Here is a 13,876-nt window from a genome sequence, read left to right as displayed (position 1 = left end):
TTTAGTCCCTGGCCCTAAACATTCAGAGACTGTTGCTCTCTCTGGGGCTTGCGTCACTGGCTACTAAATATATCACAATAGCTCTGTCTCGATGTCAAACATAGGCAGGGCCAGACCCCGCCCCCGGTATCCACACATTTCTAGCCTGTGTGCCCCCACCCCAAGGGTAGGTCACTATACGTGGGCACTGACATGGGAAGAAAATCCAAGGGATAAAGGAGCTCAGGAGAGCTGGCAGTTTCTCAAGGAGACAATATTCAAGGCACACCAGCAAACTCTCCCGCTGGGAAGGGACGAACAGGCAGAGGTCAATGGGCTCCACCAGGAGCTCGCTGATGACCTGAAAATCACAAAGGAATCCTACCAAAAGTGGAAACATGGCCCAATTGTTAAGGAGCAGCACAAAAGACTAGCACAAGCAGGGAGCAAAAGGCTAAACAAGTTACATCCAGCAAGCGACATAAAAGCCAGGAAGAGGAGGTTCTTTAAATCCATTAGGAGCAAGAGAAAGATGAAGGAAAGTGGAGGTTCTTTGCTCAGCAGGGAAGGAGAGCTAATAACTGACGACATCAAGAAGCCTGAGGGGTTTAACGCGTGTTTCGCTTCAGTCTTCACCAGGGTGGATTTGATCTAAATCAAATTGATTTAAATCATGATTTAACTCACTAGTCAGGAAGACTTGATGTAATCATGGTTTTCTACATAAAAGTGCTTTCTTGTTGGTTGTTATAACCTTAATACGTATTCTTCACAACTCAGCGAGAGATGTAGGATTCATTTTTAGAAGGTACACACTATACATTTTAAGTGATTTATTTTGAAAACTTTTCAGGTTAGTTTTACAGCTATATCAGAAAATGAACGATTGTTTGGTTATTTCATTTACCAAAGGTAACTGAAGCAGATATTTATGAAGTCATTGGGAGATGAACTGTCTCCAATTCAACAGGTTATTTATTTGGAGGATTTCCTTGCCATGCTGTATTAGGAGGAGAACATCACCAGATAGACAGTTAAATTGTTTTATTTAACTAAAACAACAACATTACATATTCTGGATTTTTTTTCTTCAACAGCAAACATATAATATTATAACAAAACAAGCATATGAATTTTTGAATTTAGTTAAACATTCAAGTTTTTTAAAATCAGGTTTGTTTTTGTTAAAATTGTTTTAAACTAAAATAGTTCAGGGAAATATTTAAAAAAAAAATTTAAATGGACGAGGTCAGCCAGGCCAACATGAGAAACTTAAAATACTGGCTTCTGCAGTTAACTCAGTCGTCTTCACCTTCGTCCTCCTGTTTGTTCATAATCTGGAAAAGGAAAACCAGCTTTCCTGCTTCTTCAGGACCCAAACGATTTCTCCATTTGGAATGAATTAGTCCAAAGGAAGAAAATGTTCTTTCTACACTGGCAGAAGAAGCTACTGCTGTTAAAAGTGAGATGATCACTTCAACAGCCTCTGAATCCAAGTGCTTGAGTGACTTCCACCAGTTCACTGGTGTGACTTTCTTTAAAACATCATTAGCAAACATATATTTCTTGAATGGTTCGTATTCCCAAACTGAGTCTCTTTTACGGCCTGCTGCCATTATAGGTTTTCCCTTCTAGTGACAGAATGGTATGTAGATCTCCAATCAATGAAGGCCACACTCAGAAAGACCGCAAGATTTCTGGACTATGCTGCTCAAACAGTTTCACTTTTGTTTCTACCGCCTGTCCCTCCCTTCTCACATTTATCTCCAGACTTTCTTCTCCATGTCCAAATCTATTCCGTCCCCAACAATCTTCTATTCATTGAACTTCTTGAAACTTTGCACTTTTAGAGAGAGGTAAGGGATTGCCTCTGTGTACACAAATGTGCAGAGGGACAATAGCGTTGAGGTCTGTTATTTCTCACCTCTATATATTATTTATTTAAAAACATTTTTGCTGTTAACAAGCATGTTACCTCTGGAGACACAAATCCACAGTTTGAGAACTGCAAAACTAAGCATCTCTGATGGTATCTTCTAGACTGAGCACTGAATCCCATTGGGTAGATAGAAAGATTAACCTAAATAATCTATACAGAAGCCTGTGGAGCCCCATAAGATTGGGTCCCTAATCCATGAACCATTGGAACGCATTTACAAAACTTTTCTTAAACATGACATGAATATTTTGTCTCATACTATAGAATTAGAATTTATAATCCCTATTCCATGATGAGAGATCTTTGAGCTATAATGTATCTTAATTAAAAAGATCTTTAGACAGGTTTTTCCCTCAAAAAGAATTTTATCAAAAAAATCCGATTTAAATAAAAAAAATCTAATTTTTTAAAAAATAACATTGATTTGTATCCACCCTCGCCTTCACTAAGGACATTAATGGTGACCAGATGCTCAACATGGTAAATAACAAGCCCGAACAGGGAAACCCTAAGATGCAGAATATTTCATTAATTTAAATGTATTCAAGTTGGCAGGGCCGGATGAAATTCGTCCTGGGCTACGTAAGGAACTAGCTGAAGCAATTATCTTCGACAACTCCTGGAGGATGGGGGCGGTCCCAGAGGACTGGAGATGGATAAACACAGAACCTACCTTTATAAAGAGGGCCCTGGAGTGATAGACTAATCAGCCTAACTTCGATACGACGAAAGATACTGGAACAAATGATTAACCAATCCATTTATAAACCAATTCATAGAGGATAACAGGGTTATAAGGACAAGCCAGCATGGATTTGTCAAGACCAACACATGCCAAACCAACCTAATTTCCTTCTTTGATGGGGTTACTGGCCTAGTGGATGGGGGGAAGCAGTAGATGTGATAGAACTTGATTTTAGCAAGGCTTTTGGCATGGCCCCACATGACAGTCTCATAAACAAACTAAGGAAATCCAGTCTAGATTAAATTACTATAAAGTGGGTCCACGACTGGTTGAAAGAGGGTACTCGGAGCAGTTATCAATGGTTTGCTATCAAACTGGGAGAGCGTTATCAATGCGTTATCAGTTATCAATGGTTTGCTATCAAACTGGGAGGACTGACCCTCCTGGGGTCCCCCGGGGGTCAGTCCTGGGTCTGGTTCTATTCAATATTTTCATTAATGACTTGGATAATAGAGTGGAGAGGATGCCTATAAAATTGGTGGATGCCACTGAGCTGGGAGGGGTTGTAGGCACTTTGAAGGACAGGATTAGAATTAAAAACAACCTTGACAAATGAGAGAATTGGTCTGAAATCAACAAGATGCAATTCAATAAAGACAAGTGCAAAGTACTACATTTAGGAAGGAAAAATCAAATGCACAACTCCAAACGGGGAAATAACTGGCCAGGCGGTCGTACTGCTGAAAAGGAACTGGAGGTTCGAGTGGATCACAAGTTGAAGATGAGGAGTCCGGTGGCACCTTAAAGACTAACAGATTTATTTGGGCATAAGCTTTCATGGGTAAAAAAACACTTTGTCATAAATATAAAGGGAAGGGTAAACCCCTTTAAAATCCCTCCTGGCCAGAGGAAATCTCCTCTCACCTGTAAAGGGTTAAGAAGCTAAAGGTAACCTCGCTGGCACCTGACCAAAATGACCAATGAGGAGACAAGATACTTTCAAAAGCTGGGAGGAGGGAGAGAAACAAAGGTTTTGTGTGTCTGTCTACATTCTGTCTTTGCCGGAGATAGACCAGGAATGAAGCCTTAGAACTTTTAGTAAGTAATCTAGCTAGGTACGTGTTAGATTATGATTTCTTTAAATGGCTGAGAAAAGAATTGTGCTGAATAGAATAACTATTTCTGTCTGTGTATCTTTTTTGTAACTTAAGGTTTTTGCCTAGAGGGGTTCTCTATGTTTTGAATCTAATTACCCTGTAAGGTATCTACCATCCTGACTTTACAGGGGGGATTTTTTTTTTATTATTTCTATTTACTTCTATTTCTATTAAAAGTCTTTTTGTACGAAAACTGAATGCTTTTTCATTGTTCTCAGATCCAAGGGTTTGGGTCTGTGGTCACCTATGCAAATTGGTGAGGCTTTTTATCCAACATTTCCCTGGAAAGGGGGGGTGCAAGTGTTGGGAGGATTGTTCATTGTTCTTAAGATCCAAGGGTCTGGGTCTGTAGTCACCTAGGCAAATTGGTGAGGCTTTTTACCAAACCTTGTCCAGGAAGTGGGGTGCAAGGTTTTGGGAAGTATTTTGGGGGGAAAGACGTGTCCAAACAGCTCTTCCCCAGTAACCAGTATTTGTTTGGTGGTGGTAGCGGCCAGTCCAAGGACAAAAGGGTGGAATATTTTGTACCTTGGGGAAGTTTTGACCTAAGCTGGTAAAGATAAGCTTAGGAGGTTTTTCATGCAGGTCCCCACATCTGTACCCTAGAGTTCAGAGTGGGGGAGGAACCTTGACACACTTCTTCAGATGCATGGAGTGAAAATTACAGCTCCAGACATTATATACTGACACATGAAGAGAAGGGAGTTACCTCACAAGCGGAGAACCAGTGTTGACAGGGCCACTTCGATCAGGGTGGATGTGGTCCACTCCCAATAATAGATGAGGAGGTGTCAATTCCAGGAGATGCAAATCTGCTTTTGTAATGAGCCAGCCACTCCCAGTCCCTATTCAAGCCCAAATTAATGGTGTTAAATTTGCAAATGAATTTTAGTTCTGCAGTTTCTCTTTGCAGTCTGTTTCTGAAGGTTTTTTGTTCAAGTTTAGCTACTTTCAAATCTGTTATAGAATGGCCAGGGAGATTGAAGTCTTCTCCCACTGGCTTTTGTATGTTACCGTTCCTGATGTCCAATTTGTGTCCATTTATTCTTCTACGTAGGGACTGTCCGGTGTGGCCAATGTACATGGCAGAGGGCGCTGCTGGCACGTGATGGCCTATATCACATTAGTAGACATGCAGGTGAATCTTCAGTGAAGATGCAGCTGGAAGAGACTAATATCATTCTGAGCTGTATTAACAGGAGCATCATATGTAAGACACAGGAAGTAACTGTCCTGCTCTACTCAGCCTTGGGGAGGCCCCAACTGGAGAACCGTATCCAGTTCCAGGTGCCGCACGTTAAGAAAGAGGTGGATAAATTGGAGAGAGTCCAGAGAAGAGCAACAAAAATGATCAAAGGAAAGGTTGACCTGTGAGGAAAAGTTAAAATAACCGGGCAGGTTTGGTCTTGAGAAAAGCCGACTGAGGGGGGACCGGAGAACAGTCTGCAAATATGCTGAGGGCTGTTCTAATGAGGACAGTGATGAAGAGTTCTCCACATCCACAGAAGGGAGAACAAGAAGCAACAGGCTTAATCTGCAGCAAGGGCGGTTTAGGGTGGACATTAGGAAAAACTTTGTAACTTTACAGGTAGTTAAACTCCCACTCAGGCTTCCAAGGGAGGTTGTGGAATCCCGATGTTGGAGGTTTTTAAGAGCAGGTGGGACAAACAGCTGTCAGGGCTGGTCTAGGGTTATCTGGTCCTGCCTCAGCATAGCGGGCTGGATGCAATGACCTTGCGGTCCCTTCCAGCCCAGCCTTTGTTTCTGGGGTAGGGGTGGGTCTCTTAAGATCAGCGTGTGGATTTGGGTTACCTCAATGATCGTTTTGTGGGTGCTGGTTATTTCTCTCCGTAGTAGTCGGATCAGAGGGTCTCACTGCCTTCCCAGAGACCACCACGTACAGAGGAAGGGGGAAGCGCAGCTCCAGCAGAGAACAGCAGCTGGAGCAGTGGTTTAAAGCACGTCTTGTTAGCCCCACGACTTCTGATTCTTGCAGTTCTTGTGTAATACACACAGAGTCCCGTAGAGGCTTCTGCACGGCCAGATCTCTGACCAGGCCTGAACGCGCACTTCGATTGTGAGCTCCTTAGGGGCCGGAGTAGCTTTTTGTTCTGTTTGTGCAGCACCTCGCACAACGGGCCCAGGACTGGCGCGCCTAGTGCAACTGTAACACACCTAATAAATCCGAAGAGAGGAGGGGAGGATTGGGGCCTTATTTGAGAGCAAGATTCTGGCTTTTGGAAGATGGACCACTACTGAACAGGGGGCTGCAGGTTAGGAGGGGCACCAGCAGAGCTGTGGGGGGGAGCCCAGGGCTGGGCTAGCAGGGGGCTGCGGGTCGGGAGTCAGGGGCACCGGCAGAGTTGAGGGGAGCCCAGGATTGGGCTAGCAGGGGGCTGTGGGTCAGGAGTCAGGGGCACCGGCAGAGTTGAGGGGAGCCCAGGATTGGGCTAGCAGGGGGCTGCGGGTCGGGAGTCAGGGGCACCGGCAGAGTTGAGGGGAGCCCAGGATTGGGCTAGCAGGGGGTTGCGGGTCAGGAGTCAGGGGCACCAGCAGAGTTGAGGGGAGCCTAGGGCCAGGAGAGCAGGGGGCTGCAGGTCAGGAGTGAGGAGTGTCAGCAAAGCTGTGGGGGGAGGGGCCCAGACAGACCAACCTGGCTGCATTTGGGCACTGTTTAGGGAGCGGCTGTTTCCGCTAGGAATCCCCTCCTGGCACACGTCGGAGAGCGGCACCGGCGCAGAGAGAGGGGACGCACACTGCTGAGGATTCTCCGGTTTATTATAGGGGAGGGGATTGGGAGACCCACCAATACACACTGTCAGCAAAGCACCACCGGGGGGCTGGGTTTGTGTGAACGTAGCCGGATGCACCGGGGCTGCTGAGGGATGGGACCACATGCGGCTCTTCGGAGGTTAATATGCAGCTCCTCACATAGACACAGGGGCTGGAGCTACAGGTGCCGACTTTCCAATGTGCTGGGGGGTGCTCACTGCTCAACCCCTGGCTCTGTCCCACTCCACTCCTTTCCCCAAGATCCCCGCCCCTTCCCCGAGTCTGACGCGCCCTTGCTCCTCCCCCCCAAGCTTCCTGCACACCACAAAACAGCTGATCACGATGGGCAGGAGACACTGGGGGCAGGGGGCTGGGGGGAGCTGACGTGTTACTGTGGCTCTTTGGCAATGCACATTGGTAAATTCTGGCTCCTAAGCCCCACCCCTGCCCTGAAGGATTGGGAAGGGGCAGTGGCAAAGTCCTTAATGGGGTTGGGGGTGAGGGGGTAGCACTGTTCCCCCTCCCCCGGCTAAGCCAGACAAACCATGGCTGAGAGGAAAGCTACAGACACAAAGTCCCTGCCCAAACGTATTGCTCCTTCCCGGGTTTTTTCCCCTGCACCTAGGAACAGCCCTGTGGCTGCACTAAGCAACGGCGCCAGGATTCATTTGCCCGCCCATCCCTGGGGCCTGCTGATTGACTCCGGACAGTGGGGGGAAAGCGACCACAGCTTTGGCGGGGATGCTGTGGGAGAAGAGGGAGCTTCTTAATAAAGCACGGCTTAATAAGCTGCGTCTTAATAAAGCACTTGTGGAAACGGAAGCGTAACGGCCCTTGCCGACACAGGAGGGGAATGGGATCTAGATTTCCGGCTGGGTTCAGGTGCAGCCGCTGAGACGCACGACCGATCAGCTGAGAGCTGCTGCGCCCGACTGTCCCCCCTCCCTGAGACAGAAGGGGGCGACAGTGACGCTTCCCTCCCTCCAGCAAAGCCTCATGTCATTCAAATCCAAATTTGCCACCGGGAGCACTGATGGGGGAACAGGCGCAGGGACCGGCAGGGCGTTTGGCACAGGAGTGGCAGATGGCCACAAAGCTCCTAAGGACTAGCTAAGATGGAGAAGGGAAACAAGTCTGGGATTGCCTGATCTCCAGGGGCAGCGAGGGGCTTCTCTGCTCCAGGGTTGAGCCACAGACCTAGCAGGCAGAATCTTGGCCTGAGGACCCTGCTTTAGCTCAGCAGAAGAGCTGGAGTTGGTTCCTAACTGGGGACTGAGAGGGGACTGCTCCTTCCCAAGGGGAAAGCAAGCTCTAGAGCTGCCTGGAGAGCGCCCCCTCAGGACTGAACGGGGTGAGGGGACTGACCAAATCCCTTTCTCTGCCTCACGCTGAAGGAGGTTTCCCTACAGGAGGGCATGTCCAGACATCCCAGGCCCTGCGGTTGACCATTAACTGTCCCGGAGGTTCTTGGGCACATCCAACCCAGAATGAGTTAGCAGCTCCCCATCCCAGAGAGCAAACGCGGGCACCACGGGCCCCTGGAAATCCGTGGCCAGGGTATGGATGAACACCTGTTTGCCCACATCCACCAGGCTGAGTTTCCTGCCCTCGTAGTCCAGCAGCAGCCCCACGCGCTCAGGGTTGCCGATGTTGCTGATGGGGGTGGTTTCGTTGGCCAGCATGGCGTACCACCTGCGGTGGGAGTACGCAAACACCCAGGAGTGGTCGTCGTGCCCAATGCACCCTTCCCTGGAAATGTCCACATCAGCCACGCCGATACGGAACTGCTGCGAGCGCTTGACTGTCACTTCCCAGTAGTGCTGGCCGCTGGACACGGCAGCGTCCCCCAGCACCACAGCCCACTCCCGAAATCGCTCAGGGTTCTGGGGGACTTTGGTTGGGTCAATCCCCAGCATGCGGTAAATGACGCCAGTGTCTTTTTTGGAGAGATCCAGGCTGCTGTGAGCTGTTCGCTCATCTAGCTTGAAACTGATGTCTGTGGGAGAGGGGGAAAAAACAAGGAGAAGCTTTACTGAGAGCTCACAGAAAGAATCCACTAGGGCAGCAAATTCTTCCACTCCAAGATGACTAGAACCAAGATAATTCACATTAGTGGGCTGGGGTGAGGCAGTTAGGTTGTTGGTTTAAAGGGCACACAAAATAAAAATTATATTTTGGGGTCCTTTCCTGTTTTGCTAACACCTGACATTTTTAGGGTTAGTCACACCTGAGATCAGGGCCCCTTTGTGCAAAGCACTGCACTGATGTAGTTAAAAGACAGACCCTGCTCTGAGTCTTACAGGCAGGTCGCTTTTGAAAATCTCTCTTCTGCCCCATCAGTACAATGAAGTTAATCGCAGTTCCCTCTCTCACAAGGGGCGTTGCAAGGATACATGCATTAATGATCACAGCATTGCCAACTCTTGCAATTTCATCCTGAGTCAAGAAACCCCCCAATGTTGCTAAATGTCTTGGCTCCTGGAGTGAGCTGATTTACAGGAGCATCTCAGCTTCCCAGCAAAAAACATAGGAGTAAGTTTGTAACCTTCATAGGAGCAGGGAAAAGCATGAATCCTAAAGTAGGAGGCAGATCAAAAGAACCCAATGCCCATTTCTCTCAATTTGAAGCCAGTCTCTGGTGTGGGGACCCCTGTGAGCACCCAGACAGGATCCCTGCGCCCCACCAGGCACTCATGCAAAGCAAATCACAGTAACTCACGTGAGATCTCGGATGGTTCTTAAACAAAGCTTAACCGTGGGGCTGAGCTCAAAGTCCCTTTAAAAACAGCCGCCCCTGCAGCTGCTCTAATCTTTTCCATGGTGGGAGCCAAGTCTCAGCGAGGGGAGTGAGCTAGCCAGGAAGTGGGTTGCAGAGAAATGGGAGAAAGGTCAAGCTGCGAGTCTCAGGGGCTGGGAGTGGCCATGCATCAGGGACTGGGAAATCACTTGACTAGGTCGCACCAAACATTTGCAAAGGCAGATCAGCTTGGGGGGGGGGGGGGGAGACAACACCCACACACTGCCCCAGTAAGGAGAATGGGAGTTAGGGTCCCAGTCCCAGCATGGGGGGGGGGGGTGCCAGACAGCAGGTCAGGGCCCAGGCCAGCTGGGGAAGAGAAAGGAGGCGGTGGGAGCGCAAGAACCGGGCAGCTCAGTGTTGAGGAAGTGATGTCATACTAGCCCCCCCACCCCTGAGCCAACACAGGGGGCCAGTGCCAGCCCCCTAAGAGCCAGCCCCCACCCCAGGGGGGCAGTACCAGGAAAACGCCAGCCCCCACCCCCGAGCCAGCCCCAGCCCCCACCCCCGGGGGCAGCGCCAGCCGCCAGCCCCCTCAGCCCCAGCCCCCACCCCTGGGGGCCAGTGCCAGCCCCCTAAGAGCCAGCCCCCACCCCAGGGGGGCAGTACCAGGAAAACGCCAGCCCCCACCCCCGAGCCAGCCCCCAGGGGCAGCCCCAGCCGCCAGCCCCCTCAGCCCCAGCGGGCAGTTCAGCCCCCCAGGGCTAGCTGGGGGGGGCACCGCCAGGCCAGGCGGACCCCAGCCCCCGCGGGTCCAGGGGGCGGCTCTCCCCCAAGGGCGGCGGGGCTCCCGGGGGGCGGGGCTCCGGCCGGTGCCTACCCCTCCGGTGGGGGCCGCTGGCGCGAGCCCGCCCAACCCCGCGCAGGCCCCAGCCCGGCCGCCGCAGAGCGCTCAGCATGGGCGCCGCCATCTTGGAGCCGCGTGGGACAAGTCCCCAGCTTTCCCGCCTCACGTGACCCGGGCGGAAGTAGCCGGGCGGGGGCGCCGCCATCTTGGATGGGCCTGGCTTCCGCTGGAGCCTGGGAGGCGGGGCCTAGGCGTGACCTTTGACCTCCCACCTGCCAAAGGGGCGGGGCAAGTCCCTGCTCCAGAGCCCAGCTTGGGGGACTGGCTGAGGGGGCCTTGCCCTGGAGCCCGGACGCCTGGGTTCTCTCCCCAGCTCTGGCACGGGTGTGGGGTTGAGTGGTCAGGGGGCGCTGGGGGGGCCTGGACGCCTGGGTTCTCTCCCCAGCTCTGAGAGGGGTATGGGGTTGAGTGGTCGGGGGTGCCGGGGGGCCCGGACGCCTGGGTTCACTCCCCAGCTCGGGGAGGGGTGTGGGGTTGAGTGGTCAGGGGGCGCTGGGGGGCCCGGACGCCTGGGTTCTCTCCCCAGCTCTGAGAGGGGTGTGGGGTTGAGTGGTCAGGGGACGCCGGGGGGCCCGGACACCTGGGTTCTAGTCCCAGGGCTCCCCCCTGTTCTCACAGAGCCAGAATGGTACCCAGAAGTCACCTACTACCGGACAGGCCCAACAGAGAAAACAACAGAACGCCACTAGCCATCCCCTTCAGCCCCCAACTAAAACCTCTCCAGCGCACCATCAAGGATCTACAACCTATCCTGAAGGACGACCCATCACTGTCACGGATCTTGGGAGACAGGCCAGTCCTTGCCTACAGACAGCCCCCCAACCTGAACCGAATACTCACCAGCAACCACACACCACACCACAGAACCACTAACCCAGGAACCTATCCTTGCAACAAAGCCCGTTGCCAACTGTGTCCACATATCTATTCAGGGGACACCATCAAAGGGCCTAATCACATCAGCCACACTATCAGAGGCTTGTTCACCTGCACATCTACCAATGTGATATATGCCATCATGTGCCAGCAATGCCCCTCTGCCATGTACGTTGGCCAAACTGGACAGTCTCTACGTAAAAGAATAAATGGACACAAATCAGACGTCAAGAATTATAACATTCAAAAACCAGTTGGAGAACACTTCAATCTCTTTGGTCACGCGATTACAGACGTAAAAGTGGCAATTCTTCAACAAAAAAATTTTAAAAATAGACTCCAGCAAGAGACTGCTGAATTGGAATTAATTTGCAAACTGGATACAATTAACTTAGGCTTGAATAAAGACTGGGAGTGGATGGGTCATTACACAAAGTAAAACTATTTCCCTGTGTTTATTCCCCCACCCCCACTGTTCCTGACACGTTCTTGTCAACTGCTGGAAATGGCCCACCTTGATTATCACTACAAAGGTTCCCCACCCCACTCCACCCCCCGCCCACTCTCCTGCTGGTAACAGCTCACCTTACCTGATCACTCTTGTTACCCTCTGTATGGTAACGCCCATTGTTTCATGTTCTCTGTGTATATAAAATCTCCCCACTGTATTTTCCACTACATGCATCCGATGAAGTGAGCTGTAGCTCTCGAAAGCTTATGCTCAAATAAATTTGTTAGTCTCTAAGGTGCCACAAGTCCTCCTTTTCTTTTTGCGAATATAGACTAACACGGCTGCTACTCTGAAACCTGTTCTCACTCTGTGACTCTCTGTTCCCAGCTGCAGGGCAGGGCTGACCCCCAGAGCCCCGACCCAAGGCGGGCGGAGTAGGGCCCAGATATTTGCCGAGCTCCGTGTGGTCTGAAGGCCCCAGAGAAGTGCAAAGTGTTGTTATTACTATTCAGTACCTGTTGTAATCCACTGTAACGTCCCCATGATCCTCGACAGCCACCTCAACTGACTGTGCCATAAAGAACAACTTGATTCTTATGGGTATGACAGCAGCACCCCCAGTGCGCCAGGCACTGCACAGACACAGCACGCAGGCTGTCCTGGCCCCAACAAGGATCTCTCTGGCTAAGGTCACCTGGCCCCCCTCACCACAGTATCTGAGCCTCTCGTAGTCTTTAACATATGTACTCTCACAACACCCCTGGGAGGCGAGGCAGGGGTATTATCACCATTGTACAGGTGGGGAAACTGAAGTGACCTGCCCAAGGTTGCACAGAGGGAGTCTGTGGCAGAACCTGGGTTTCCCAAGTCGCAGGCTGGGGCCCTAAGCACTGGCCCCTCCTTCCTCTCAGTCCAGAGACTATTCGGTCTAATCTAAGCGTATTCAGGAATTTATACAGCCTTTGTCGCCATCCTAGCTGAGGAGGGCTGACTAAGCACCTGAGTAGAATAGAATCCCATTGTGCTGGGCGCTGTACACACCTATACTGAGAAACAGCCCCTGGCCTTAAACTGTATGACGAAGACTGGGAGGGGAAACTGAGGCACGGGGTAGGGAAGTGACTTACGCACAGTCACACAGCAGGTCAGTGGTGACGTTGAAGCTGTGGACAGCAATTCCTTCTCGGCTCTGAACATCACCTCTGGGGGTGCTCAACAGTTCAGTAATTAATGGAACCTGCAACCCTGCTGTCGCCTGGGGGGGCCTTAGCTGGAAGAGCCACCAGCTGCTTCTTTTCACCGGGGGACCCAGCAAGAACATGGTTGGGAGCCAGAGCCACTTACACTGTTCCCCACCACCGTGCTGTGGAATATTGGTACCAAGTAAAGTTTCACCCACATCCCCTGTGTTCCGAGCGAAGCCGCTGGAGATTTTTGTCGCGGGAGCTCTGTATTTCGGGCCTGATTCTCCATCATCCCAGATCTTGTACAGTCATTTAGACCAGTGCAAAGTGGGCATGAAATGTACAACACAGGCCAGACCTTTCACCTTGTTCCCCCTGCGTTCAGCCCAATAACTTGGGTTTGGCTAAAGCACCTTCCAGAAAGGCAGCCAGTCTTGATCTGAGGACACTTGGTAATTTGTTCCAATGCTTTATCACCCTCCTCGTTTAAAAAACAAATGGGCCTGCTGCATTCTAATTTGCATTTGTCTGGTTTCAGTTACCAGCTGTTGGTTCTTGTTCTGCCTGTCTCCACTAGATGTCTGGTGTTATCTCCCTGCCAAGGTACTCATACACTGTAATCAGCTCACCCTCCAGCTTCTCTCTGACCAGCCAAATAGAGTTTGCTCCTTAAACCTCTCGCTGTTTTGTCAGGCATTGTTGTAGAGCCGTTCCTCTCCACAGACAAGCTCTGATTGATTAGGGGCAGGGGAGCACCTTAAATCATTTTGGTGGCTTTTTTCTGCACCCTCTCCAGTTTTTCAACACTTGTAACTTTCAGAAATGCGAATGATGTTTCCCTGCCAGCAGCAGGGAATCTCCAGCATACGTCTCCCAAATCAGAGCCCCCCGGAAGAACACCACGGTTCGTTCCACACGTGACCAGCGTGCCAGCTCTCGTGATTTTGTCATGAGTCTCGTGATAATTACTGTTTTCGTTAAAGCCCTAGCGCCTGGAGTTGAGTGGAGATCCTGTGCTTGAGTTACCAGTATCTCTAAAGCCGGGAAGGGTGTCTTTCATGTAGTGCGCCTCTCCCCCACAAAAAAAACACCTCTGTTCCCCTCTGTCCTTCCTACACAGGGTTTTGTGGCTGGTGATTTTAATGGTCCAGTTGTGGGAATCATCCCATCAGGTTTCACAAATGCCACG

The 13,876-nt window shown here is 50.6% G+C and overlaps 1 protein-coding gene across 1 annotated transcript; it reads right to left on the bottom strand.

The window, feature by feature from the left end:
- Positions 1-6,497: 6,497 nt before the first annotated feature.
- Positions 6,498-10,272, bottom strand: SPRYD4 (SPRY domain containing 4). Its single transcript, XM_074934840.1, has 2 exons — positions 10,150-10,272; positions 6,498-8,528 (listed from the first exon to the last, which is right to left on the bottom strand). Exons 1-2 carry the CDS (start codon positions 10,238-10,240, stop codon positions 7,981-7,983), a joined length of 639 nt encoding a protein of 212 aa, XP_074790941.1. The 5' UTR covers positions 10,241-10,272; the 3' UTR covers positions 6,498-7,980.
- Positions 10,273-13,876: the final 3,604 nt, after the last annotated feature.

The sequence above is a fragment of the Natator depressus genome, chromosome 20 (assembly GCF_965152275.1).
Source record: "Natator depressus isolate rNatDep1 chromosome 20, rNatDep2.hap1, whole genome shotgun sequence".
Lineage (NCBI taxonomy): Eukaryota > Metazoa > Chordata > Testudines > Cheloniidae > Natator > Natator depressus.
The sequence above is the reverse complement of the archived record's forward strand: the minus strand, read 5'-3'. Positions and strand labels throughout refer to the sequence as shown.